Consider the following 26,863-nt stretch of genomic DNA (forward strand, 5'->3'; position numbering starts at 1 on the left):
GGTATGAGTCACCCCCTCCCAGTGATTTTGGGGCACAGTGAGGAGTGGGGTTATGGAAAATGCTCAGCACGTATCACTATTCGCACCTCACCCAGCGTGCTAGCCAACTTTCCTTCCCTGTTATCTAAGTAAGCAAGAGTCTGAGGCAAAGGCCTTGGGTTAGCTGCATGGAGAGGGCGGGCCACTCAATCGTGGGGCGTGGCCCGGGGATACATCTAAGGGGGAGGGGCGGGGCCTGGATTTGGGGGCTGCGGCGAGGCTGGAACAAAGGCAGGCACAGAGACAAAGCCCCGCGGTCCCCCAACCCCCCCGGGAACAAAGGGTACACCCCTCCCGGTAGGGCCAGACTTGCCTGTACCGCCACCACGCGTGGGCGCCCGGTTCAGCCCGCAGCTTTTGCATTTGAACTCGGTGACGCCTAGTAGGGTCTTAGGGCCGGACTCACGGCCATCCGGCATGCTCTCTCCATCCTCTCAAAAGCTGAACCCCGCCCCCCCCCCCCCAACCTCCTTTAGCCTCGTCCTGAAACTAGAGATCTCAGCACCAAGGAGCCCTGCAAAAGGGGTCAAGGGCCACCCCAAGGACCATCTCGGAGGCATCCATCCCTCGAGTTTTCTTCGTGCGTAATGTCCTCAGACAGGATCCCCTCCCAGACTCTGCTCCCACCTCAAACTGGATCAAACTGGAGCTCTCTGCCTCCGCCATAGGCCCAGCTTGGACAGGACTTCTTTCTCCCCAGGAGACCCTGCCTAGCTCCAGGATTCTCCACAGAATTTGCTTCCTCCTCAGGATCCACAGAAAGGCCGTGTTTCTCTCCAACAGGATTCCGCCCCCCCCCCACCCCCGCCCCCAGGCCTTGTTCTCTCCATCTGATAGAATTCCCCCCAGACATTGTTTCCTCTCTCAGACAGGACTCCTCCACCCCTCCACCCCCACCTCCGCACAGATCCTGCTCCCAACTGAGGCAGGATTCCTTCCCCGATGAATCTTGCTTCCTCCCTTAGGTGGGATTCTCCCTAAACAGACTCTGTTTTCTTCTCAGACAGGATTCACCGTCACCCCGCCCCGACCGTGCTTCCTTCCTTAGAATTCTCCCACTATTCAGGTTCATTCAGTTCTCCCACCTGGAAAAGCATCCAAGTCAGCGCAGCGGCTGGCTAAAAGATGCGAAGGGGACGCTTGGGGGGTCAGGCGGGATTTCACAAGACTCGTTGCTCTGTAGCCCCTTGGAATCTATTTGCTTTAGGCAGGTTTCAGTGTCTGTCACGTTAAACAATAAAACAGTTAAAACGCAAAAGTCAGCCACTTGGCTCAGAAGGGGACTTCCTCCTGGCATGGGACCCACCGCCCCGCTCCCTGGACCCAATGTCTCCCTTCGCTTTTGGCCCCGCCTCTTTCCCCAACGCTTGTGGACGCAGCGACTGGAGACTTCTCCGGCCTGGCCTAAGGGGCGGGGATTGAGGTGGTGGCCTGGACTGCCAAATCTCCTGCGCAGTTTCGCGGCCAGGGGATAGAGCTGGAGGGGGAGCACGGTCTAGTTAAAGGTGCGCGCGCCCCGCCCGCGTACTCTGTTGCAGCGGTGATGTCAATCGCCCCGCCCCCGCCGCGCAGGCGGCGCCGGGATAGTGTAGGCGGAGGTAGGAAGACCCGGCTCAGGCGCGTGCGTACTCGCGGCCTCGCCTCAGGCGGCCGACCCGGGCCCCGCCCCCGGGCGCAAGGCACCCAGCGCGCTTGCGCGACGGCGTCGGCGCCAGTTATTTCTGTCCCGCCCCCCGGCCGCGGCTCTTTCTGCGAGCGGGCGCGCGGGCGAGCGGTTGTTCGCGTGGCGTGTGGCTCGGTTTCTGGGCGGCCTGTGAAGAGGAAGCGCGGTCTTCGTCGGCGGAAGGCTAGCGGGCGGCGGCCGGTCGGGCTTCGGCAGCGCCCCGCGCGCAGCGGGCAGTAGCCCAGGCGGCGCGTGGCGGCGCTCGGCCTCGCGGCGGCGGCGGCCCAGCCGTTGGTGGCGAGCGCGTTTGCGCCTGCGCGGCGGGCCCCGCGCCCCTCCTCCCCCCTGGGCGCCCCCGGCGGCGTGTGAATGGCGGCCTCGGCGGCGGCGGCCTCGGCCGCGGCGGCGGCGGCGGCCTCGGCCAGCCCGGGTCCGGGCGAGGGTTCGGCGGGCGGCGAAAAGCGCGCCGCCGCCTCCTCGGCCGCGGCTGCGGCCTCGGCCTCGGCGTCGTCGCCCGCGGGGGGCGGTGGCGAGGCGCTGGAGCTCCTGGAGCATTGCGGTGTGTGCCGGGAGCGCCTGCGCCCCGAGAGGGAGCCGCGCCTGCTGCCCTGCCTGCACTCGGCCTGCAGTGCCTGCCTCGGGCCTCCGGCGCCCGCCGCCGCCAACAGCTCGGGGGATGGCGGTGCGGCGGGCGACGGCGCCGGTGAGTACGGTCCGACCGAAGTAGCCCATCCCCCACCGCATTCCCGACTCGGTGTGGGGATTGGGTTCTCAGCGTGGTGATGGCGGGGGATCATTTGGGTGAGAGGATAGGGACCTGGATAGTGCGTGTCGGAATTGGGTATGGGCATTGGAGTCTGGGCTGGGCGCTCACATGGGGTGTCTGCTTCTCAAGTTCGATGAAGGAAGGGTTTGGCCTCCTTCCTGAGGAGAGGATCCGGCCCTCCTTGGGATGGAGGTTGAGGCTCAGTGGGGTCATGGGGTTATAGCTTGGAGGTGAATTTGCAAGAGTCTCACAAAGGAATTTTTTTTCCCCCAGTGGTTGACTGTCCTGTGTGCAAGCAGCAATGCTTCTCCAAAGACATTGTGGAGAATTATTTTATGCGTGACAGTGGCAGCAAGGCTGCCACAGACTCCCAGGATGCAAATCAGGTATGTCCTGCTCCAGCAAACCCTAGGAGCCCTGGGGACATGGTACTAGTTCCAGACTTTATTTTTCTCACACTGCAAGGCTCTAGGCAGACTGCATAGGCTAGGTAAAGACACTATTTCAGGTTGTATTACCTGGGGTGTATGTAAGGACCTATTTGGTGGTTCTGTCTCTGCTTACTTTGCCTTTGCCCAGCAGTGCTGCACTAGCTGTGAGGATAACGCCCCTGCCACCAGCTACTGTGTGGAGTGCTCTGAGCCGCTGTGTGAGACGTGTGTGGAGGCACACCAGCGGGTGAAGTACACCAAGGACCACACTGTGCGCTCCACTGGTATGCAAGGCAGAGGGGAAAAGCCTTGGTTACCTTACATCTGTTCTCAGCTGTTTGTGGTGCTGGTTACAGATGGCGGATGGGTCCCAAGGAGCTTTTTGGTTTTTTCTTCTCTTTTCTTTCTTTTTTTTTTTAGGGGGTACGACCTGAAGGGTTTTAGGGCAGCAGTCAAAAATAGGGAGGCTGGGGCTCAGGTGTGCCAGTCTCTGACTGCTGGTCCAGGTGGGAGGGAAAAGGCCACAGGCAGGGAGTGGGCAGAGTCCCGGACAGCGGGGGGTTGGAGGGGGGTGCTCTGTATGCCAGGGGGCCTTTTGCACTGAGGGTTCAAGGAAGCTCATCAGGGACCCACCCCCACTCCCTCCTCAGGGGAAAAGCTCCAGTGGGAGGGGCCAGCTTATTCCAACAGGGAAGCCCAGGGAGTTTGGAGAAAGGGTATGAGGCCTTTTGAAGAATTCACTGGCAACCTGGTTAAGTCTCTGTATGGGAACGTGAGGCCTCTGAGCCACAGTGTGTTGATAAACTGCAAGAACCTTCAAGACCATTATGGACGGAGAGTGAGTTTTAGAAATGTTTCATCTTCGGATCATACGCATTTTAAAGTTCAGCTAAAGTATTTGTAGGCTTTTCTGTAAATGTTGGTAGTGGCACATAAAAGGACTTTTTGAGTCTAGCCTGGTTTTTGGTTCAGAACTCACTATGTGTGGCCTTCTGGTAGTTACACTGTGACTTCTCAGTCACAGAGGATAGCATAGCATTGGCAAGAAGATAAGGATGGAGGTGGTGGCTGTGGGGCATGAGGAATCAGGAGCAAAGGACTCCTGGGTTTAGGCAGGGTGCAGGAGGGGGCAATATTGGAGGAACTGTGGTCTGTCTGGTTGATTTGTATCCCAGTGTTGTATGTCTTAGGCTGGAATAGTGTAGCCAAGATGTAATTGAGATTGGGCAGATGGTCTCAAGCAGCTTGCTGGTGGTGACAGGTTGGGAGTGGGGTAGCGGTGTATTGGCCTTTTTGTAGTATTACTTTAATCACCAAGATTCTTCTCAGAGAGAGGAGACTTGATCTCTCAGTGAGGGGTTTGGTCTGACATTTTCACTTTTTCTATCCTGACAAGGCTTTGTGAGGCCAGAACTGTCTGTAGGCCTATGGGTTGTAAAAGGTTTGTGGACTTCTTAATTACTAAAGAGATCAACCAAGACATGACTTCTGAGGAAGCTGTACCTGAACAGTGTCTCTAGTCCCTGATTTGCTTCTGTGTGTGTCAGCAAGCAAACATTCTGTGTGCTTGGATGCCACAGTAGCCATAATCTCTCCTCTGCTGGACAGAACCTGCTGTGAGTAGAGGAGAAATGGAGCCCAGTGGAGGTTTTCAAGGTGGAGGGGCTCTCCTGAGTGTCTACCCAGGGAAGGTTCTAGTAAAGGGAATAGCAGATGGGAGGTCTCTGTCAAAGTCTTTAGAGTTTGTTGTCAGTGTCAGAAGCTGGAAGGAGCAGGGGTAGTTCTCTGGGTCAGGGTTGGGGCAGAGAGTTTTGAGAGGAAGGATCTAGGCTTACAGGCCTGTGCTTTTTTCCTGGCCACTGATGCAGGGCCTTTGGGTTTTCCCAGCAGACAGCCTATGGTTGCAGGAGAGGTAGGAAGTGAGGTCTTAAGTTCTGTCTACCACTTGAGTTGGAGATAGCTAAAGGATGAGCTTCAGCCTCATGGTTTCTTCTGTTCCCCAGGGCCAGCCAAGTCCAGGGACGGTGAGCGCACAGTGTACTGCAATGTGCACAAGCACGAGCCCCTTGTGCTGTTCTGTGAGAGCTGTGACACCCTCACTTGTAGGGACTGCCAGCTCAACACCCACAAGGACCACCAGTGAGTACTGAAGCAGGATGGCTGGGTGCTGCCCGTTCCCATGTTCAGCACCCAGGCCCACTTCTGTTTGCCCTCAGATATCAGTTTCTGGAGGATGCAGTGAGGAACCAGCGCAAGCTCCTGGCCTCACTGGTAAAACGCCTTGGGGACAAGCATGCGACGCTGCAGAAGAACACCAAGGAGGTTCGCAGCTCGTAAGTGTGGAAGCCAGGGCCATAGCTGGGGGCAGTTCCTGCTGAGCACCTTCCTAACCTGGCTCACTCTGCTGCTCCCCCAGGATCCGCCAAGTGTCTGATGTACAGAAGCGTGTGCAGGTGGATGTTAAGATGGCCATTTTGCAGATCATGAAGGAACTGAACAAGCGGGGCCGTGTGCTGGTCAACGATGCCCAGGTATGCCCCGTTTGAGGGGGGAGGGTTTCTGGGTCCCATCTGCTGGCTGCCAACCCTATCTACAGTGGGAGGGTCTTGGGGACTAGCACTTTCTACTGGCTGTTGATGCCATCATTGGTGTTTTCTTTCCTTGGTCTTCTCCTCTACCTGCAGAAGGTGACAGAGGGGCAGCAGGAGCGCCTGGAGCGACAACACTGGACCATGACCAAGATCCAGAAGCACCAGGAACATATCCTGCGCTTTGCCTCATGGGCTCTGGAGAGTGACAACAACACAGCTCTGCTGCTCTCCAAGAAGCTGGTGTGTGCTGGTGGACACCCAGGCGATGGCATCCAGGCAGGTGCCGCTCAGCACCGTGGAGCCTTTTTTATTGTCTGTATGTTCATGCACTGGCCCTTTTTCAGATCTATTTCCAGCTGCATCGGGCCCTCAAGATGATTGTGGATCCTGTGGAGCCACATGGCGAGATGAAGTTCCAGTGGGACCTCAATGCCTGGACCAAGAGTGCAGAGGCTTTCGGTGTGTCCCTTTCTTTTCTGTGCTACGTATTGCAATCATTTCAGACATTGTCTTCTTATGCTAATTTTTTCTTTACGCAGGCAAGATCGTGGCAGAGCGTCCTGGCACCAACTCAACAGGCCCTACGCCCATGGCCCCTCCTCGGGCTCCAGGGCCCTTGAGCAAGCAGGGTTCTGGCAGCAGCCAGGTGAGCAGGCGGTGGGGGGGACCCTGGCAGCGTAGGGTAGGGGCAACGGTCGTATGGGACACCTGCTCACTGAGGTCCACCTGCTTTGCCCACAGCCCATGGAGGTGCAGGAAGGCTATGGCTTTGGCTCAGGTGAGTGCCTTGTAGGTGGGAGAGCTCCAGTGCTTTAGGTCTATCCCCAACCTTCTTTTTTCTATTTTCTGAGCAGACGATCCTTACTCGAGTGCAGAGCCCCATGTGTCCGGTGTGAAGCGGTGAGTTTGGCTATCCTTTGGTGGAGCCAGATGGGGATAGGGATGGGTGTGCTAACACCAAGCCGCACCCACAGGTCCCGCTCAGGTGAGGGCGAGGTGAGTGGCCTCATGCGCAAGGTGCCACGGGTGAGCCTTGAGCGCCTGGACCTGGATCTCACGGCTGATAGCCAGCCACCAGTTTTCAAAGTCTTCCCAGGCAGCACCACTGAAGATTACAATCTCATTGTTATTGAGCGTGGTGCTGCAGCTGCTGCTGCTGGACAGCCTGGGACTGCTCCACCTGGGGCTCCTGGTGCCCCTCCACTGCCTGGCATGGCCATTGTCAAGGTGAGTCTGCCCCAAGTGACTGGCTGGGAAATGAACGCCCACATCAGCATCCTGCTGAACACCCCTTATCTCTTTGCAGGAGGAAGAGACAGAGGCGGCCATCGGAGCCCCACCTGCTGCCACTGAAGGCCCTGAGACCAAGCCTGTGCTGATGGCCCTGGCGGAGGGCCCCGGCGCTGAGGGCCCCCGCCTGGCCTCACCCAGTGGCAGCACTAGTTCAGGTCTAGAGGTGGTGGCTCCAGAGGGCACTTCAGCCCCAGCAGGTGGCCCCGGTGCCCTGGATGACAGTGCCACCATCTGCCGCGTCTGCCAGAAGCCAGGCGATCTGGTCATGTGCAACCAGTGCGAGTTCTGCTTCCACCTGGACTGCCACCTGCCTGCCCTGCAGGATGTGCCAGGGTGCGAAGCTTGTGTAGGGTCTGTGCCGGGTGGAGGGCTGGGCTGGCTGGCTTCTGTGCAGCCCCTCATTCTCCTTCCATCCAGGGAGGAGTGGAGTTGCTCTCTCTGCCATGTGCTACCTGATCTGAAAGAGGAAGATGGCAGCCTGAGTCTGGATGGTGGTGATAGCACTGGTGTGGTGGCCAAGCTCTCGCCAGCCAACCAGCAGGTGAGGGTGAGGGCCTGCTCCTTTAAGAGTTGCTCAGCAGCCTTATCCCTCTTTGGCTCTGATGTCACTTGTCCTGTTCATAGAAGTGTGAGCGTGTCCTGCTGGCCCTGTTTTGTCACGAGCCCTGCCGTCCCCTGCACCAGCTGGCTACTGACTCCACTTTCTCCCTGGTGAGTCCTGGGACTTCAGTGGGGGAGGAGGAGGTGGGGCTGCCTGGCCTCACTTTCAGCCTGGCCTCTGTCTACAGGATCAGCCTGGCGGCACCCTGGACTTAACCCTGATCCGTGCCCGTCTCCAGGAGAAGTTGTCACCTCCCTATAGCTCCCCCCAGGAGTTTGCCCAGGATGTGGGCCGCATGTTTAAGCAGTTCAACAAGCTGACAGAGGTGAGCTTGGGGAGAATGGGGCTGGTGGCAGGGGGAGGGTAGGTGGGAGGAGGGAGCTAGGACCCACCTACTGCAATATGCCTGGCTCAGGACAAGGCAGATGTGCAGTCCATCATCGGCCTGCAACGCTTCTTCGAGACTCGCATGAACGAGGCCTTTGGTGACACCAAGTTCTCAGCTGTGCTGGTGGAGCCCCCACCGCTGAGCCTGCCTGGTGCTGGCCTGAGTGCCCAGGAGCTATCCAGTGGTCCTGGTGATGGCCCCTGAGGCTGTGGCCTCTCAGGCCAACCCAACGTGGCTCTGTTCTCTGTCCTGTCAAATCCCCTCTCCCCCACGTCCCCCTCTGGTGGCCTGGCTCCTACTTCTTGGTGGCCCCATCCCCCAGTCCTTCACAATATGGTTTTTACTTATGTGGATTTAATAAAAACTTCACCAGTTCTTCAGGCCTGTTTTGGTGGGGGCCGTGGTCCTGGGGCCTTGTCTCAATTCCCTCACCATGCCCTGGTGGACAGAGTAGGTGTGGGGGCATTTGCCCTCAGCCACCTTGGTGTCCATGGGATAGGGAAGAGCATCTTTCTTGGGCCCTTCCCAATGGAGAGAGTGTTTCAGATTGGGGGAAGGGTCGCATGGTGAACATGCTGGAGGTTGTTGGGTGCCCTCTAGGTGGGGAGGTCCAGGCTGATGTGTGGGGCAGGGAGGGTGAAGCCCCAGATACATCCTGCATGGTGGCCATTCTTCCTGAGTGCTTCCTAGACTTGGGTATAACTATTTTTCATAATCAGATGGTACCATACTGAGCTGGGTGTTTGAGGATCCCTGACAGATGAGCCCAGACTTCCAGGGTATGTGGGAAGCCCACTGTCTTCAAGGTGATAGGCACTGGAGACCTTGGGAGGGGTGCTGAAGCAGGGCTCACAGCTGAACATCCGCTCCCAAACTGAACATCCCCAGACGCTTGACCTGTCAACCACTGCCACAAACAGGGAAGCAGTCCAGCCTTCTTTATCTCACACCCCACCTAATGTGGCACTTAGCCTTCTGCCATGCATGCCAACCACCCCTTTACCAAGCCTGTATGTGACCTCTGTCCCAAGGGACCCCAGCCTGGCCCACATCAGGCCAGTCACACAGGCCTAGGAATTAGTGTCCAATCCTTTATTACAGAAGAAGTACAGTAAAACTGCCGGGCATCTACTGCCTGCCTCCCACCAGGGTGGTATAAGGTGGTCAGTCCCTCCGCAGATTCTTGAGCCGCTCCTCCAGGTCTGCGTCGGCATCTACTAGGGCTGAGGCTGCAGCTTCTGCTTTCTTCCCACTGGCAGCCACACTGAGTGAGCCTCCAGTAGAGGGGAGGTCTACAGAGTGGGGGGAATAGGACAGCTCCTGTAGAAAGGAATAATGCTGGGAGGGGAGGGGTCGGGCTGTGGCTGGACCGTTGGGTGGGACAGGGCCCAAGGTTTGGTGCACTCACTTGACAGCTCATCTGTCAGGCTCAATCCTAGCTCATCCAGGACCTGGGACACAACGGCGTCACTTGGGAAGAGAGAAGAATTTTATGAGGGCCAGGCCTGTATGAGGACCAGGCATCCATTCCCACCCTCCCCACACCTGGTAGTCCCCTAACCTCTCCTCTTCATCTTCCTCATCCCCCATGGCATCATCAATTGCATCATTCATCATCTCCTCCTTCATGTCCATGATCTCGGCCTGCCGCTCAAATTCCATCATGATCTTCTGGATTTGAGGCAACTTCAGCTGGAAGTGGGGTGTGGGGAGGGTGAGTCTGAGTCTGGTCCCTGACATTGGTTGGGGGAGGAGGGAAGGGGAATGGGAGAGGCGCACCTGTCTGTTCATGGTGCCCATGGCTTTGGTGACCCCCTTCATAGCTTGTGCCATTGAGTTGTTAGACTTCAGTGTCTGGATCTTCAGGGACACAGCCTGGATGTTGGCCCTCATCAACACAAATTTGCGCACATAACGCCGAGTGCGCACCAAGTCTTTTGCCATGATTCGCACGGCATCCTGAGGGAGTGGACAAAGGTGGCAGGGAGAGTGGGCTGAGGGAAGAGGCTCCAATTGCACCATTCCAATTGATGTTTTCAGCAATTTACATGTGGTTAAACTCAGTGGTCACTTCCCCCTCCCTCCTCCCAACCTCATTCTCCTGTCTCTTGGGTCACCACTCCATAGGCTCCTTTGTAGCTTACTTCTCTGACCCACAAACGCTGGAAGGAAGGCTGAGCTCACTGTATTCAGTCATCCTTTTCCCTCCATATCTAGAGTCACACTCCCTTGACTTAGGATGTCTATTCCTGGCTGATGAATTTGCCTCTCCCTCCACCTCACACAGGCTCATACCTCAAGCTCTTTATCCCACATCACACGTAAATCTATCCATAGCTCCTGACTTCCTTAAATCTCTTCCTTGCCTTGCTTATTCTGGGAATTGGCACCTCTTCAACCCAACTGCTCAGGTCCAAGCTCTATCACCTGTCATGGGCTCTGCTCCCTAGTGCTTCAGGCTATTTTATTTTTTTAACTTAGTTTTGAGGGGTGGGGGGCAGAGGATATGAAGCAGGCTCTGCACTGACAGCAGTGAACCCTACGCAGGGCTAGAACTCATAAACTGTGAGATCATGACCTGAGCCTAAGCTGGATGCTCAACCAACTAAGCCATCCAGGTGCCCCTCTGTCTCTTTTACTGAGCTCCAGGGCACAGTGTATTTCAGGCCACATCTCTTTGCATTAACCCCTCTGACTCCACTCCCACTCTGGCCCTTGATTTCAACTGGTCTGGCCTATCCTCTCTTCTGAGCTCACCTATCACTCACTCATGGAACATTTGCTTCATCTGTTTGATGCACTGGTTGCTTGGACTTTCACAGGCTCACTCTCTACTAAAGGTTTGTGGCCCTGATGTCACCTGGGAGGCAGTCTTTCTGGATCCCCAAAATAGGGAAGCTCTGCTTGCCCTTTGTTTCAAAGCACCTATCTATTGGGGTCCTGTCATACATGGTCTGTGGTTAGAGCAATGTCTGACCAAACAGCACCTAGTCCTGTGTCCCAGCCGTTGCCCAACTGAGCTCACCATCTGGCCCTGCTTGGCCATCTTCTTGATGTCTGCAATGATTTTCTTCTCCTGGGTCTCTAGCTTCTGTCGTTCACGGTCCAACTCTCGCATGGCACGGTTCAGGGCCCGCTGGTTCTGCCTCAGCAGTTCCTCTGGTGTCTTCCGGCGCCCAAACAACAGGTCCATGGTAGCAGGAGCCCACCAGTGGGCCTGTGCCAAGTGTGAAGCCTAGCTGCAAGGTGGTGGGAGAGCCCAGAAAAAGGGCAAGAAGCAGAGCAGGGATCACAATGTGTATGGGGAGGGGTGATGGTTGGGTGTTTTGCAAAAAGGGAAGGGGTGAGTAGGGAGAGGAAGCGATAACAGAAGGCCAAAACGTAGTCTGGAACACCACAGTAGCCCCATGGATACAAGTGGGCCAGCAATATCTGAAAGTCCTCCACGATATACCCACCCCAGCCTTTCATCATAGTGCCCCCAAGGAGGTTCAAGGCTTCAGCCTCTCTCCAGATCATGGTGAGGACCTGGATTGGGACGCTGAGCGCCTAAGACAGGGCAATTGTGGGGAACCGACTGGGGATGGAAGGATAAGTGGAGGGCCTGAGTGCCAATAACAAAGTGGATACAGGGAGTTCTGAAGCTGACAGCGTATGAATGGCATTTGGATTTGGAGGGTCCAAATGGAGAAGGAACCTGGGTGAGGAGAATATGGTTGTGGGGCGTGGGAGAAACCGGTACGCTAAGGACGTGATGGACGCTGGAGAGCTTTGTAGACCTAGGAGAGTTAAGGGTCCTTGGGGATCCCTGTACACCCAGAGAGGGAAGACGGGCGTTAGGGCGCCCCGTTCACTTAGGACAGAATCGGGGGGGCGTGGGGAAGCCTGCACACCGAGAACAAGTTGGCCCGATGATGAAGCCAGGGTCCCGGGGAGGGGGCAAGGCAGTAGACGCCCAGGTGGAGAGGCCCTCGTATGTCGTCGCCCACGCACCCACCCGGGACCCTCGGCACGGCAGGGGCCACTCACCGGAGCTGGGACGGGAATCCGCTTCCGCTTCCGGGTCACACTCTCCTCACTCGGATTCCAGGCGCGCCCACCAACGACAGCCCCTCGGTTCTTTCTGCCGTCGTCGCCGTTTCCGGAAAAGATGATCTGACGTAACACGTTCCGCCGGCACCCGGAACGATGGGCGGGGACAAAAGCGCGCGTGCGTATGTCTTCTGGAGGGGGCCGGCACCTAGGCGCATGCGCACCACCTTTCGTCTCTCTACGGCCTGCCTGAGGGTGTTCCATAGGTTCCAGCCGAGCCACGTCTGGGATCCCAGTTCCCGCCGGGTTGGTGCATCATCGGGCGCCTTCCGCCTGGCCACCCCAGAGGTCCCGCACCCCACCACTTCACCCACTAGAGGGCCCAGCTCATCCGACGGACCCTGACGTCTCCCTAATATTTCTGGACCTCAGGCACCTGGTAGCACCAGGGACAAGTTCTTAATAGGCCCAACCATGGCAGGAGGGGGCAGAGCTGGAGATGGCATGGACTTTCCTCTATGCTGGCTTACCAGCCAGGAAGCAAGTGGTTACTGGATCCTGCCCCTGGCTGGTCCCAGATTGGGATTCATTCCATCTAGCCTGAAGCTTGGGGTGTGGTCTCCCTACTACCCCCCTCCCCTAGGGCTGGTTCTAGGCACTGGATAGCCTACTGAGGGGTACCCTAGTGCCACCTGTGACCACACATCTTCCACCACGCTTACTGCGAGAGCCCTGGTGGACATCACCTCCCCCTCCCACCCCCAGAGAAGGAAGAGACGGAGGCCATGCAGTAACATTCCCCTTTAATAGCCTGGTGGGACCTCCAGTGGTGGAGGGGTGGGGTTCCCAAGCCCCAGCCACCCGGTCCCCTTGGCCACCCACCCCAGAGCCCAGAGTGGGGGGCTGGACAGCACCCAGCTGGGGGCTAGACAAGCCAATTCATTTCCCATCGCTGAGCGGGTCGGGGGGAGGCAGCGCCGACCTTAATCACATGGTGGTTAAAAAAAAAAATAACTAGGAGCGGGTGGCAAGGAGGGGAGGCAAGGCCAGGGCATGGGATTCCCCCACCAGCCACCCCATGCCCCCCACCTGTGGCCCCCAATAAATATTTGCAGGGGACGCCGGGGCTGGTGGCCCTGGCAGGGGTGGGCGTGCGCCAGCCCTATTTCAGGCAGCGCTCAAAGTAGGTGGAGCCGATATAGCCACCTCGCATGGAGCGCTGCACATTCTGCTCAAACAGCCGCCGGTTGTTCTGCAGGACCTCGGCGGCCTCCTTGTTCAGTGGGTCTTCAGGGTTGGGCTCCTGTGGCCGGTATGGGTGGGGGTCAACAGGCCCTAAGAGCAGAGAGGGCCAACCTCCACCCCCCCCCCCCCCCGCCTCACCCCCACCCCTACTCACCAAGAAGAGATACTGCAGGCCATAAATTATGGAGTTTATCGTAAGGACTGGTTTCCAGTCCTCTCTGTGGACAAAGAATCAGGGTCAGACACTGGTGAGTGGCCACCACAGAGCCTGCTGGGACTGAACAGGTCAGGCCCAGGAGAAAGCTAAGGGCAAGACTTGAAGAAAATGTGGAGATGAAGAGATAGAGTACCACAGAGCACAGGAGAGAGGGAAAGGGCAGACATCTGTGCAGTCCAAAGTCAGGGCCCTCACCTGAGGATGTTGAGGCAGACGTTGCCCTCGAGGTCAATGTTGGGGTGATAGACCATTGTCTCACACTTCACCTTGGGGGGGTCATGTGGGTAACCCTGGCCCACCTGGCTCCAAAAAGAGAGAGAAAATAGATAGGTGCCCCAGCAGTGCCTGGTTGGGTCCTCAGCTGTTGCCTCCTCAGCCAGGGGGCCATCCCTGCCCACCTGGGACTCACCTTAAAACTGAACACAAACTTCCCACTCTTGTAGAAACCCTGTGAAAAGAAAGAGGAAGGTGTTAGGGCACCATCCTGCAGGGCCTGGCGGGTAAACCAGGTCTCCCAACACAAGGTGCCCCCCCCCCCCCCGCCCCCCGGCCATGCCTGGGAGTCCAACTTAGTGTGCCCTTACCTCATCAGGACAAATAACCAGTTTGAAGTTGAGGAGATCGTCTGGATCTGAGAAACTGATGTCACACGTCTTGGGCAGGTTCAGCTCGTTTATGTCTGGGTTTGCACAGCAGAGAAAGGGAACAAAAAGAGGGAGAGATGAGGGCACTCAGAGCAGGTGTAGGTGCTAGATCCATGGCATACTTCAAACATGCATTTTCAACTGTGCTATGCAATAGTTCCTGGCCCAGGGTAAGATCCAATTCTTCTGAATTTATAGCCTTATGTCTCAGCACTTGAGAGCTGGGTACCCCCAACCCAGCTCCCAAATGCTCCCACTCCCATGTGGCCTCCAAGAGCCTCCAACTACCCTAAACCTCAGGATCCCTAAACATGACCTCCATTTTCTAGTGGACACTGTTGGTCCCCACCTATCCACCCAAACTCAAGGATGCTGCCCCCCATTGTCTCCTCACCAATCCTGTCCCCATGTCCCTCCTCTCTTCTGTTTGTCATCCCAAATTCAGGTACCCATCTAACCCTCAGACATATGCATTCCCATTGCTGTACCCCTCTAAGATTCCCACCGCCTACAGCACAACAGTCTAATTGCAACCTTACTCCCAACTCCAGTTCCTAGCACACACTCTCGCCCCTCCATGTGTCACCCCAAGCCCCAAAATAGCCGTGTGACCCCCAGACCCACAAATCCGTCCCCAAAACTTACTGTACCCCATCTGATTCTCAGATTCCTAATGATCCCAACATACTTCCCTAAATTTTCTCCCACTCCTATCCCCAATCCTTGGCCCCCCACTATCCAATCTCCTCTTTGTCACCCATATTCCTGCTGACCCCTATATTCTGGAGTCCCCCGCCTCCTACCCGCCCTCCATTGACGGACTCTCTGATTCTCGGTCCCTAATGCAAGATGCCTGGCTTTGGCTTTCTAAATATCCTAAATGTTCTACATTTGGACCCCTGTCTCTGACCCCTCCGGTGACTACATTACTTACCCCTAATGCCCCATCACACCAAACTAAGGCCCTAACCTCCAACCCCCACTTCTGTGGCCACATCTCTGACCCCCACTGACTGCATAATTCCACTCCCGAAACCTTTAACATCCCCCCCCAGGCGCTGACCTCCGACCCCCACCCCCATCCCCCGAACCCCTACCCTTCTGGATCCGCAGCTGCGCAGCCGACGCCTTCTTGCTGCTGCCCTTGGTGCCGCCCGCCGACTCCTCCTCCTTCTTCTGCTGCTTCAGCGAGAACAGCTTGATCATCCTGCCGCCGCCGCCGCTGCCGCCGCTGCGGGGCCCGGGACCCCGGCCACCCGGCCCCCTGCCGCCACCCGCGCCGCCTCCGCCACTCGAACCCGCCGCCGCGGCCTCCTCCGCTGCTGCTGCCGCCGCCGCCCGCCCGGCCTGCCGCGCCGCTCCGCGCCCACCGCGCGGCCCGCGTCGGCTCCCGTAGTCCGGCTCCGGCCTGGCCCAGCGCCTCGGACTCGCTCGGCGGCGCTCGGGCCGACTCGGCTGTTCTCGGGCCCGCTAGGCCCCGCCCCCACCCGGCCGCTCCCTCCTCCCCCTCGTCCGCTTAGGTCCCCTCAGGCCCAGCAGCGGCCGTGCCGCCTGTCCGTTCACTCGTTACCACCGCGAGGGGGTGCGGCTCGAGGGGAAGGAGGAGGCGGCGGCCGCGGTGGCGGCGGCCGCGTACTGAGGGAGGCTCGGCTTCCGCGGCAGCAGCGGCTTCGGCGCGGAGGTCCGCAACGGCCTCGGGCGCCCCACCGCTTCGGATATTTCCGTCGCTCGCCGACTTCGGCTTTTCTCGCCCGGCCTGCGCTGTGCGCCTGCGCAGCCGCCGCCACCCCGCGTTGCTCAGCGATAGGTCTTGGTATTCGGACTCTTTCGGCTAAGCTCGGTCATTTCCGGGGACGCTCGTGGGTCCAGGCATGGGCGGTGCCGCCGCCATCTTTAAGTGGGGCAGGTTCAGGTCGCTTCGCTCGTAGTCCACCCGTGCAGACGGCTGAGTGGGTAGGTCACATGAGGTCCTTGCCCCTGGAGGTCACAGAGGCAGGGTGACCAGGGCGGGCCGGAGCCACGGCGAGGCCATAGGCGTTGCCCAAGGAGTGCGGGGTCGAGTACCCTCGATGTCCCACCGCAAACGCAACACGCTCGCGGAGATCCTGGCTGAGGTAAACTAGCAAATAAAACGTGTATTGCGCTAGAGAGTGGTAAGCACTTTGGGAGTTCACATAGGTGGACACTTAGATGGGAATGTGGGGCAGGGGTGTTCTCAGAGCGGGTCCCGAGTTCCAGTGGGGACGCTTTGCGATCTTCAGCTCTCGGTATGGTCAGCCTCCACTCCAATCACAGCTCAGCGTTTCTCTGAGGGCGGGAGAAAGCGGCGCGGGGCGGTTCTGCGACTTCCGGTTGTCACCACGGAAACCGTCAGGCGGGTGAGCTGCGCGGCGAGCGTTGGATCGGGTTTGGGGCAGGGCAGATGGGTGCATCCGGAGCTCTGCAGCTTGGTCCTTTTGCGACCGAGTGCGGCTCCCGCTGTACGTCCCCTTGCGTCTCTAAGGCGACCTACCGTCATCGCCTGGGGCTTTGTGGAAGAGGTCTTGGCGGTCCAGTTGGGCCGGCGCTGGGGTTGGATAGGGGTGTTTACGGGTTCCTCTCAGCCGTCGACCCCGGAGCCAGGCCCGCAGTCCTGACTTAAGTGGAGTCGCCCTGACGCCATCTCATCCCCAGCGCCTCCTCAGACCCGACCTGGCGTCCACTTCAGCCATCCTCACCTCAGGGAGTCGCCTCCACCTCTTCGGATCTTGGGCTGGCGTCCATCTTGGCCCCAGCCTCCTTAGAGGCCCTGCTCTGTGGGTTCTCTGGTACCATTGACGTCCTCGGGCTCCATGGACAGATCCCAGTCGTGTCTTTGCAACTGCTTCCTCTTAGGCCCTTCCATTCTCAATGTCACCCTCCCAGACACCCCTTTCATTCCTCTGGTTGTGCCCTTATGCCAGCCTCACAGTCTCAGCATCCTTTCTTAATTTCTTTGTGCGTTGCGTGCTGGAGAGGTGCCAGGGTGAGGAAGGGGACTCAGGAGCATCAAACAGTTCAAATTGGGGGCTGACATTGCAACCATCCCAGCGTTCTCAGGCTTCAGACATGGCTGGTCTCAGGACTCATATGGCCCCTCCAGACTCACTCTTCCTCTATCCCTTTCTCTCTGTTCTTCTCAGCCATTCTGCTCTCCCGATTTATCGTACAGGCTATCTCCAGCTGAAGGTTGATGACCATTCTTTTTGCAGCCAGTCTCAGGGGTGTTGCCTATTGGTCACACTAAACCATGTGTCCATCCTCAGGCCAGTTTCTGAGGCCCATCAGCTGAAGGCCCATCTGAGGATGGGGTACGGTTCCGTGGAGAGGTGGCGCTGCACTAGCCAAAGCTAGACTCATGTGGTCTGTGACCTTATGGCTTCCTAACCATCCAGTGGGGAAGACTGAACCATGAAACAAAATGCTGGGTAAAGGGGGTCATGGGACCTGGACCAGGAAGGAGGGGATGGCTGTGCTGAGGCCGGGGATTGGGTTGGAAGTGGTGCAGCTGTGTTTCCCTTGTTATTCTCATGGCCACACAGTGACAGAGGGGCACAGGTGGTTTGGGTGGTGAGGGTGCCTGTATCCTCTGGGCCTGGCATTTGGAGGGATTGGGCAGCACATGGCAGGTGAAGAGTGAGAGTGGAAGTGCACTTGGGGTATTGGCACAGCTTCTGGGAGCTGTAACTGGGAAGATAGGATTGGTTTTGGTGGAAAGGAAGCGCAGGAGCGGGCAAGGAAGGGAGGCTGAGTATTGTGGGCCTCCAGGCTGGTGTTGGGATCAGAGGAGTGGTTCTCTCCAATGGAGAGAATTGGACAGGTTTAGGAGGCTTGGGGTTGGGATTAAGAATAAATGGATGCATGCAGCATAGGGAGACTGTGCTTGGGAGTAAACAGTATAGGCTCAGGTACAGATGATCCAGGGACAGGCTGGTTGGGCACTGTTGTAGCTTCCCCAGATGCCAGTGCCTTAGGGGTTCCTCTCCTGGCTTCCCCCTGTGGCTCTGGCTGAGTGAGGCCAAGTGGTCATCCTGTCTAAGCCCTCCGCTCTGCTGACAGTATGGCAGCCGTTGGGTTCACAGTCCGCAGCCTGGCTTGCAGAGGTGTCCCCAGCCAACTGTAGAAATAGCCTTTTGTGGGGCGGGGGGTGTTGGGGCTCTCACATCAACTTTCATGTTTGTTTCTTAGAGGACTGGTTCAGCATGGACTTCTCATGACTTTGGGCATGGGGCCTTGGCCTGATGTCTGCATGCTTTTCGTGTGTGTTGTAATTTTTCTTGTGTGGAATTTCCAGTTGTTAAGTAGTCATGTGTGCAGATTTCTCATCATGTTCTTCTTAAACCAAGATGATCAAAACATGAGAGCAGCCTTTCTTCTCTTTGTTTCTGATTATAAAATTCACACAGGCTTTGAAAAAAATCCATGTCACAGGATTTATGAAGTTGTGGCAGTACCCCTCACCCTCAGAGCACTAGGCATCTCAGTGTTTGTGTGCCTTCCTTAATCTGACTCCCAGCCTCCGCCTAGGGACCAGTGACTGCCCTCCTCCCCTCTGATTTATATATCCCAGATTAGAGTCCTTAGAGTTCCTTTTATAGTTGGAGAGGACAATGAGTGTTGGCATAGGGCCCAGGGGACTCCCCCCACCCCCAACTGTGTCACATGGGAGTGTCCCTACATGGGGACCTGTTGACTCTGCCAGATGTAGATTCCACAGTGGCCCTAGTCCTGGTTGGGGCTAGGCCAGGGGGAGATGGGGAGAGGGGCAGAGTAGGATAGGGAAGGGAGCAGGAAACACACCTTCTCTGGGATGGCTATTGGAAGCCTCTCGCCCAGGTGGCTTGTCTTTCCCTGATTTCAGGACTCCAGTCTTGTGGCAGCAGAGGCAAGTCCAGGTGTATTTCTGGAAGAAACTTGGACATGAGCCTCAAGAAGTTGTTCCTAGGGGTGCCTGCATGGCTCATTGGGTTAGGTGTCTGACTCTTGAGTTTGGCTCAGGTCATCTCCTGGTTCATGAGTTTGAAACCCTCAGAACGAGAGCAAGGTGACGCCTGCCCAGAGTGGGGTTTAAGTCCCAAGCCAGATCGTGATGCATGAATATTCTTTATTTGGCACTACTTTTCATTCTGTTTTTGGCGCCCAGTATACCTACCGTTTGGGGGGCAGGGGTGCTAGGTCAAGGGCCTACAATCAGATGGAGGGGGCAGATAACTAGGGCAAGAGAAAAAGTAGAGGGTTCCAGAGATGCCAGCCCACAATCTGCAGGCCATTGAACCCGTAATGGCAGCAACTGTATTTTCATGTAAGCTGCTGCTGGCTGTGTTTCCTATGGCTTGCCACTGAACACATTCCTCATAGAGACCATCCAGTGTGGGGGAGCCTTTGGGGGTTGTGCACCTGGCCAGGGTTGGTGGAGACTGTGGCCCATGGAATGTGAATGATTACTAGAGGGCTGGGGAACTGGCCTGGGGCCAGTTGACTTCAATTTCCAGACTGGCTGGGGTTCTATCCTAAAGGGAACCTAACCTGAGCACCTGCTGGTAGTTAACATGCATGAAAGAATCTAGATTTCTAGATAAAACCTTCCAGCTTTTATGCCTAAGAAATGGCTTCCTTGGTTTAAAGTTTTACAAACATATCCCTAGCTCTGGCCTGCTGGACACGAGTTTGCTACTTCTGTTGCACCTGATGGTCTTGGCTGGCTGGGGAAAACTGGGCCAGTCCTCACTTGGTAGTTGACCCGACCCAAGGTTGTTCAGGTTGAAGGCATCACAGACAAATAGTACAGTAGGCATGGTACAAGGCAGCACCCACAAGATGCTGTTAGGAGTCACCTCTGCAGGGGGCCATGGCTCTCACAGAGACTGCGTGGTTGCAAAAGTAGTAGATGGGTGGGGTGGATGGAGGGACCCGCCCAACTACTGGGGAGGCATTGAGTGGGTGGATACCAGACCCAGGTTCTGTCTGTTGTTTATTGAGCACCTACTGGGGATCCAGGTCCTGGGTGGACCTGCCCGTACCTAAGCTTGATCACAGCCCTCACAACAACCCTGTGAGGTGAGTGTTCTGCGTGGGCTGTGCGTGCGTGCACACACACACACACACACACACACTCTTCCCCCCAACAAAAGGCCAAAAGAGAGGGACGTAGAGGAAGGGTACCGTGAGCGCTGGTTACTCGGCACTGTGGATGCGCTGGTGCTGGATAAGCTTAGTGCTCTGGTGGAAGCGGCGGCCACAGTCCTGGCAGGCAAAGGGCTTCTCGCGCCGGTGGGTACGCAGGTGCTGTGTGAGCGTGGGCCTCTGGCGGAACGCCTTGCCGCACTCCGGGCACACGTAGGGCCGCTCGCCTGTGTGGATGCGCCGGTGTTGTGTGAGATTGGCGTGCTGCCGGAAGCTCTGGCCGCAATCAGGACAGGCAAAGGGCCGCTCACCCGTGTGGATACGCTGGTGCTCGGTGAGCCGGGAAACCTGCGTGAAGCCCAGGCCGCACTCACTACAGTGGTAGGGTTTCTCCCCAGTGTGCGTCCGCTGGTGGCGCGTGAGCTTCAGACGCTGGCTGAAGCGTTGGCCACACTCGGGGCAGGCAAAGGGTTTCTCGCCTGTGTGCACGCGCAGGTGCTGTGTGAGCGTGGGCCGCTGGCGGAACGCCTTGCCACACTCGGCGCAGGCGAAAGGCCGCTCGCCGGTGTGGATACGACGGTGTTGTGTAAGGTTGGAACGTTGTCGGAAGCTCTGGCCGCACTCGGCGCAGGCGAAGGGCCGCTCACCGCTGTGTACTCGCCGGTGCTGCAGCAGCACTGAGCGGCGACCGAAGCGCTCACCACACTCCACGCAGCCAAAGGATTTGTCACCTGTGTGCACTGCCTGGTGTTCTAGTAGTACAGCGCGCCGCGCGAAGCTCTCGCGACACTCGCTGCAGGGGAAAGGCCCTGGGGGCTCAGGCGCACCGGGAGGTGCAGCGGGTGCAGCGCCAGGGCCGGGGGGGTCGCCGTGGATGCGCTGGTGCTGCAACAGGTTGGAGCGCTGTCGGAAGCTCTGGCCGCACTCCGCACAGTGGAAAGGCTGCTCGCCTGTGTGCACACGCCGGTGCTCCTCCAGGCGGGTGCTGCGCACGAAGCCCTGGCCGCAGTCGCTGCACACAAATGGCCGCTCCTCAGTGTGTGTGAGTTGATGGCGCAGAAGGTGCGAACTTCGGCTGAAGCTCCGGCCACACTCGTTGCACACGAATGGCCGCTCTCCCGTGTGTATTTTCTGGTGCCTCAGTAGGTTACTGCGTTGGCTGAACACCTTCCCGCACACGTCACAGTGGCCACCTCTCCCTGCCCCGGGGTCCGTGCTGGGCCGGCCCCGGCCCCGGCCCCTGGGAGCACGCCAGCGGGCTGTGCCTAGCATAGGGCTCATAAGCTGGCAGGAACCCTCATTCGTGGGGTTCTGCTCACCTCCTGGGCCACTGGGGAGCAGGAGCGCACGTGAGAAGCCACTTTCATGGGAGGGTGACCGGAGTTGGTCCGTGAGGCCCACCATGCGGAGGTCCCAGGGGATATGGAAGTGGGGGCTCACAGTGCCTGGGCCAGCAGAGACACTTTCCATCTGGAGTGCAAACCCTGCATTGCACAAGGGGATCCAGTCATGCATGCCAAGAGAACTGTTCCCGACCCACTCCAGCCGGTGGGAAAGAGTGTGAACTAGAGGTGCCTGAAACTAGCCAGTGAGGCAGACAGAGGTAACAAGGGCACGGCAAGGACTCTTATCTGTGTTTCCCAAAGGAGGTGACAAGGGCACAGAACCTTGCATGAGGAGGAGGATTCAGAAGTTGGGGACATGCTTTCTAGGCCTGGCTTAAGTTTGCAAAAATCATCTTTCTGGAAGGGCTCTAGGGCAAAAATGGGTCAGGTGGCCCTTGCACTAGGTGGTGATGGTTTCCACAAATACACAGAAGTGGGTGGGTCTGAGGGAGGTTGGAAGTGGAGCCAACAGGAAGGTAACTTGGAGGGGAGTGGGCCAGGCCGCACGACTTTGGTCTGATGTGCCTTGCCTGAGATGTGCATGGGGCACCTGAGGGGCAGAGACTACATGCAGCTGTGGAGTTCAGGAGTTGGGGCTCAGTCTGCAGGGAAATGTGACCATGGCAGCTGTGGCATATGCATGGCACACAGAGCCCCGGCCCTGTGTGTGATCAAGTAAGAGTGGGTGTCTATGGAAAGAAGTAGCAGGTCCTAGCCACGCTGTGAGCACTCTAGCATTAGATGCTGTGTGAGGAAGGAGGTGTAAGCAAATGCAACTGAGAAGCAGGGACTAGAAAAAGAGGAAGGCTGCAGGGAGACTAAGAGAATAGCAAGGACTTCAGTGGGTGACAGAAAATCCAGTAAGTTGTCAAAGAAAAGTCATAAATTACACTGTGTCAAAGGAAATCGTTCATGCACAGCATTGATAACCTTAGAGCCAAAAAATGAATGACAGATTCTCCAGAAGCAAAAGGGTAATTAAGCTTCTAAGTAAAGAGCTCCAGTTAATCAACAAAACCAATGACCTGACAAAACACGGGCAAAGGAGGTGAACAGGAAAGGAAATGTAACTAATACTAAATCCCATAATATATGCTCAATTCACTCCTAAGAAAACTGAATATTAGAGTTGTAGTCATCTATCATTCTCACACCCTCCCTGGAGGGACCCAAGTGTTTGCATGCCTTGCTAGTAAGCGAAATGGGGAGCCAGTGTGGCAAAATACATTAAAATAGCAAATTTCTCACACTCTGATCAGCAATTTCACTTTTATGCACTTCAACAGTTGTGTTCCCCACTGTTCAAAATGACCTATATATGAGATTTTTCAGTTCACCACTGGAAATCCACACAAAGGAATGTAAGTAGGAGCTGCGATGGATAAACAAGTGTGTCCACAGTGAGCCACAGGGGGGCTTTACGCAGCTGTCCAGAGAGGAGGGCACCTGCTGCTGTGTGCTGAAGTGGGAAGATGCAGGAAAAATGTCAGGTGTGAAACATGGTGATTAGGCATTCACATGTATTTTAAAGAGAAACAAGTATGTATCTGAATCTGTGTTTGCTTTTTTATGCACAAAATCTTTTTGGAAGAACACACAAGAAGATGGTAGTGCTGGCTGTTGAGGGACAAGAGTGTATAACACAGGCAGGGGAGGGGCATTCCAGTGTACACTCCCTTGTGCCTTTTGAATTTTCTAACATGGGAATATATTAGCTATTTAAAATACTACAATGAAGGGGCGCCTGGGTGGCTCAGTCGGTTGAGCGTCCGACTTCGGCTCAGGTCATGATCTCGCGGTCCGTGAGTTCGAGCCCCACGTCAGGCTCTGTGCTGACTGCTCAGAGCCTGGAGCCTGTTTCAGATTCTGTGTCTCCCTCTCTCTCTGACCCTCCCCCGTTCATGCTCTGTCTCTCTCTGTCTCAAAAATAAATAAACGTTAAAAAAAAAAAAAAAAAAAAAAAAATACTACGATGAAAACACTGGCTGCACAGGAGCAGCCAGGAGTCCTGAATGGAGACCAAGGTAGCTGAAGGAATCAGTTATTTGAAGATGCGAACTCTGGTTGTCCACAGAGAGAGTGTGGATACAGAGAAGGAACCTGCCAAAGTGTCTGAGGTGGTGGTGCCAGTGTGGATGGAGAAAGCTGAAAGACTGTGGGGTTCTGAACTGAGAGAGAAGCAGGTCCAAGTTAGAGGTGGTGGTCAAACAAAGTACGAGGCCCAGCCTGGCCAGCCAGTTTAAGACTAAAACAGCAGATTAGGGATGTGCCAGATCCTACTCTCTCAGCTCCAACATGCAGAAATGACAACAGAACCTGAGAAAATATTTAAAAATGTTTTGGACAGCTCCAAAGGAAAGAAGGGACAGTTGGTGGGGCTTAGGAATCCAGAGCCTGCACAGTGAGCTCTGAAGCCCCTGTGACTTTAGTCCCCAGGTCTAAAGCCAGGCTCTGTCACAAAGCTGGGGGTTGAGGACATGGGCTGGGTTAGCTCAGTCCACCCACATACCTGACCAGGAATAAGGTGCTTGCTTTTGGCTGGGCTCCAGAAGTATCGTCACTGAATGTCCTGGGGCCCAGATGGTACTTCCACTTCAAGGTTATGAGTCTTCTCACCTAGCATGATGCTTAGGGCAGGGACAAATGAAGCTCCTACAGCTATGAAGGGCAGACTGTCAACAGTACAACCAGCTGGAGAATTCACACTTGAGGAAACTAAACTAGCTAAACAGCCTGGAAAGGACACTAAAGTATGTCTAAATCCTCAAAGGAGGAATCACCATCCATGAAACAAGGACATTATGGAAAAAGGATGAATTAGGATCCTTCTTGACAAAAAACATAGCAAATGGAGACTTACAAGTAATAAAGGTATCTATTTTAACTTTGTTCTATCCTGAAATAACAGTAAAAACCACACCAAAATTTTTTGGTTTTTAACGCATAAGATCCACAAAGGTGAGAGGAAAGGAAACAAACCCCGTAACATTTTCTATTTCAGAAAGCTAAGGGGCAAATACTAATTGTGTAGCAGATTGGAGAAAGTGCATATTAAACTAGTAGTAAAGAAAGTGGAAAAACAAACAACAACAATAAAACCAACCCCAAAAAACCCAAACCCTGTTTGACCCCAAAGAAGACTTGAAAAGTTCAGGAGCTGGAGGTAGCAGGTAGCTCTGGCCATGGAGGTGAAGAGGCAGGGCCACCAAGCAGGATGGGGAGGCTGTTCAGCAGCAGCTGGGTTGGACTGCTGCAAGGAACAGACCTGGGATGTCTGCACAGAATTCTGAGCAAATAGTGGGCACTGCTGTAGCTCTGATTCCTGGATCTCTTCCCCCATCCTGGCAAAAGGCTGGGTTGAGGGTAGGAGACCATACTGAGGAAGCAATATAACCAAGAACCAGGTAACAGGCATACCAGAAACAAGGGAACAAAACAATGGAGAGAAAAAAAACCGAGAGAAACTATTCGAGGTAGTTTCCCACAATTGAGTGATATGGATTTCAAGTTGAAAGGGCTCACCAATGATGATGAAAAAGCTTTGAAACTAAATAAAAAGAATTCCTCAAGCAGCCAAACTAGCCTAATATAGAATGTTAGATCAGTGCGTTTTAGAGATGTAGCATGTCAAAACTTTTTATCTCCCATACCATAGTTTGCAGAAAGGTCCCCCAGAACAAGGGAGTAAACCAAGAAAAAGAAGGGGTCCAGGAAACAAGAAAGAAGATGCAGGGAGACTGGATGATGGCAGACCAAGAGTGGTAAAGCTGAGGTGGACAGCAGAAGGCCTTTAGTCTCCTGCTCTGTCCTGCCCGATCCTCAACCCGTGTCAAGGTCCCTCCTGCCCACTGTCTACTAACCTACTATCCTTGCCAGATCCAGACCCTCCCTCCCCGACTATCCAGACAGTGGGATGCAAACCCAGAATCCATCCAGGATGGGAGGGCTGGGAAAGGACGGGGGTGTGGGGAATACAGGCCCTGCTCTAAGGAGGTTTTACTATGGTGGGGAGCAGTAGCTGGAGGGAACAGGTTGGCTGAGGGCTCGACTTATGAGGACAGGAGATGCTGAAAGTTACATGCTGCAAGGGATGGTCCACGGAATGGAGAAGTTTGGAGATGCTGGAATGAGAGGGCCACCTGAGCAGGGCCAGGAGTGGGATGGGTTGATGTGCCGCTACCATGCAGAGGGCCTTGCCCCACCATGTTCCATCTCACTCACCTGGAGGAAAGATGCCCCCAGCTTCCTCCTGCCACAGGGCCCCAGGATGCTCCCTCCACGAAGGCCCCTCAAGCCCAGTCTCGCTGCGGGGAGAGGCCTGGTCCAGCACTATCTCACAATCCTGAAACCATAGTGGTCACTGTTCGTCTGTGCCCAGCTAGGTCCAGGGAGGGACCTGTCTGACCCCCACCCACTGAGGCTCCCCAGACAGGGTGGGGAGCATGGTCTGTATGGGGCTCACCTGGGCCTCTTTAGGCAGGAGAGTGGAAGTGGCTTCCTGGGGATTGGCTAGAGGCCCAGAATCCAGAAGCTCTGTAGAGGAAGGTTGGGGTCAGGTGGCCCATGGGTGTCCCCACCCCACTGCCCTCCTCAGTGGTATGCCAAATGCTGGAATCCAAGTTTGGAGCTGGACATGGCTGGGCATCTCTAAGGGCTCAGCCTGGGGGTGGAGTAAAGCAAAGCCCCCTTGAAGACCACAGGAGAAGTTACAGCAGGATGAGATAAGCTCAGGTCTGTGCTCTGTACCCTTGCATGAGTCCTGGGTAGGATGGCCAGTGAGGGTGGAGAGAAGCACTGCACTAGGGTCCACACAGGAATGATGGATGGTGTGGGAAGCCAACTTTGGCATCTGCCTGGAAGGAGTAAAATGGGGAGGGGTATGCCTTCCAGCACCCTGGGGTCCTCCCTCAGTCACACCAACCCATATTCAAGCCTGCTGCCTGCTCTCCAGAGAATTGCTATTGTCTCCTAATGGATCTCCTTGGGGAGTGAATCCCACGTGCCTCACACACAGAACCCCAATAGCTTACTACTCCATGCTAGGGGAGAGCAGAGAAACATAGTTGTAACAGTCAGACTTGGCATGTGAGGAGTAGTGATGGCCACTAGCTAGGCAGGTTGTGGGGGCTACTAGGGCATATGAACAGTTCCATCCAGCAGGGGACCTTTAGGCTGTTGAGGCCAGGCCCCTCTGGTCCACCCAATCAGGCCTTGGGCCATGCATACCTTGCGTGCCCTCACCTGGGTCCTCTGTAACCATGGGCTCCTCTTTCACCTGAAGGCCCAGCGGTGACTCGTGTGTGGCTTCAGATGGTGTCCCGGGTCCACGTTCTGGAGTCCGTGGCTTGGTTTGAAGGAGGGGCTGGAAGTTGGAGGGTTCCATCTTCTCTGATAGCACTTCCTGACCCTGTACTTGGACTGTGACCT

At 56.1% G+C, this 26,863-nt stretch overlaps 5 protein-coding genes across 13 annotated transcripts in view; 2 read left to right on the forward strand and 3 right to left on the reverse strand.

Annotated features, from left to right (window-relative positions):
- MZF1 (myeloid zinc finger 1) overlaps nt 1-26,863 on the reverse strand; it is a 66,389-nt gene that overhangs the window by 36,828 nt on the left and 2,698 nt on the right. For all 8 annotated transcript variants that reach the window (XM_019438592.2, XM_019438597.2, XM_019438596.2 and 5 more), the window contains 4 exons: nt 26,678-26,861; nt 25,899-25,969; nt 25,658-25,778; nt 20,028-21,535 (listed from right to left, as the gene is read on the reverse strand). In XM_019438592.2, coding sequence (XP_019294137.1) covers nt 20,103-21,535; nt 25,658-25,778; nt 25,899-25,969; nt 26,678-26,861 — 1,809 coding nt within the window. In that variant the 3' untranslated portion in view covers nt 20,028-20,102. Of the gene's footprint in view, nt 1-20,027; nt 21,536-25,657; nt 25,779-25,898; nt 25,970-26,677; nt 26,862-26,863 lie in introns of those variants that run through there.
- On the forward strand, nt 1,776-8,147 carry TRIM28 (tripartite motif containing 28). Its single transcript, XM_019438598.2, has 17 exons — nt 1,776-2,405; nt 2,742-2,854; nt 3,051-3,183; nt 4,903-5,038; nt 5,116-5,232; nt 5,316-5,430; nt 5,584-5,730; nt 5,835-5,949; nt 6,030-6,136; nt 6,232-6,268; nt 6,345-6,390; nt 6,465-6,717; nt 6,797-7,116; nt 7,201-7,324; nt 7,408-7,494; nt 7,572-7,709; nt 7,800-8,147. The coding sequence occupies exons 1-17, from the start codon at nt 2,072-2,074 to the stop codon at nt 7,974-7,976; spliced, it is 2,499 nt and encodes an 832-aa protein (XP_019294143.1). The 5' UTR covers nt 1,776-2,071; the 3' UTR covers nt 7,977-8,147.
- Nucleotides 8,850-11,930, reverse strand: CHMP2A (charged multivesicular body protein 2A). Of its 2 annotated transcripts, none has more exons than XM_019438684.2 (6): nt 11,802-11,930; nt 10,798-11,007; nt 9,552-9,731; nt 9,334-9,464; nt 9,181-9,242; nt 8,850-9,064 (listed from the first exon to the last, which is right to left on the reverse strand). In XM_019438684.2, the coding sequence occupies exons 2-6, from the start codon at nt 10,963-10,965 to the stop codon at nt 8,937-8,939; spliced, it is 669 nt and encodes a 222-aa protein (XP_019294229.1). In that variant the 5' UTR covers nt 10,966-11,007; nt 11,802-11,930; the 3' UTR covers nt 8,850-8,936. The 2 variants fall into 2 exon arrangements, with proteins under 2 accessions (XP_019294229.1, XP_019294230.1); XM_019438685.2 differs by having other exon boundaries at nt 10,798-11,011; nt 11,802-11,917.
- On the reverse strand, nt 12,591-15,262 carry UBE2M (ubiquitin conjugating enzyme E2 M). The gene is made up of 6 exons (XM_019438694.2): nt 15,008-15,262; nt 13,851-13,945; nt 13,676-13,714; nt 13,462-13,565; nt 13,204-13,267; nt 12,591-13,107 (listed from the first exon to the last, which is right to left on the reverse strand). Exons 1-6 carry the CDS (start codon nt 15,114-15,116, stop codon nt 12,967-12,969), a joined length of 552 nt encoding a protein of 183 aa, XP_019294239.1. The 5' UTR covers nt 15,117-15,262; the 3' UTR covers nt 12,591-12,966.
- The window catches only part of LOC109260428 (tigger transposable element-derived protein 1-like), a 38,301-nt gene continuing 27,229 nt past the window's right edge, over nt 15,792-26,863 (forward strand). The window contains exon 1 of the mRNA XM_053906227.1: nt 15,792-16,024. The gene's annotated coding sequence lies outside the window, so the exon portion shown is untranslated. The remainder of the gene's footprint in view (nt 16,025-26,863) is intronic.

This window comes from Panthera pardus, unplaced genomic scaffold (assembly GCF_024362965.1).
Source record: "Panthera pardus isolate Hobbes unplaced genomic scaffold, ASM2436296v1 HiC_scaffold_18, whole genome shotgun sequence".
Taxonomy (NCBI): Eukaryota; Metazoa; Chordata; class Mammalia; order Carnivora; family Felidae; genus Panthera; species Panthera pardus.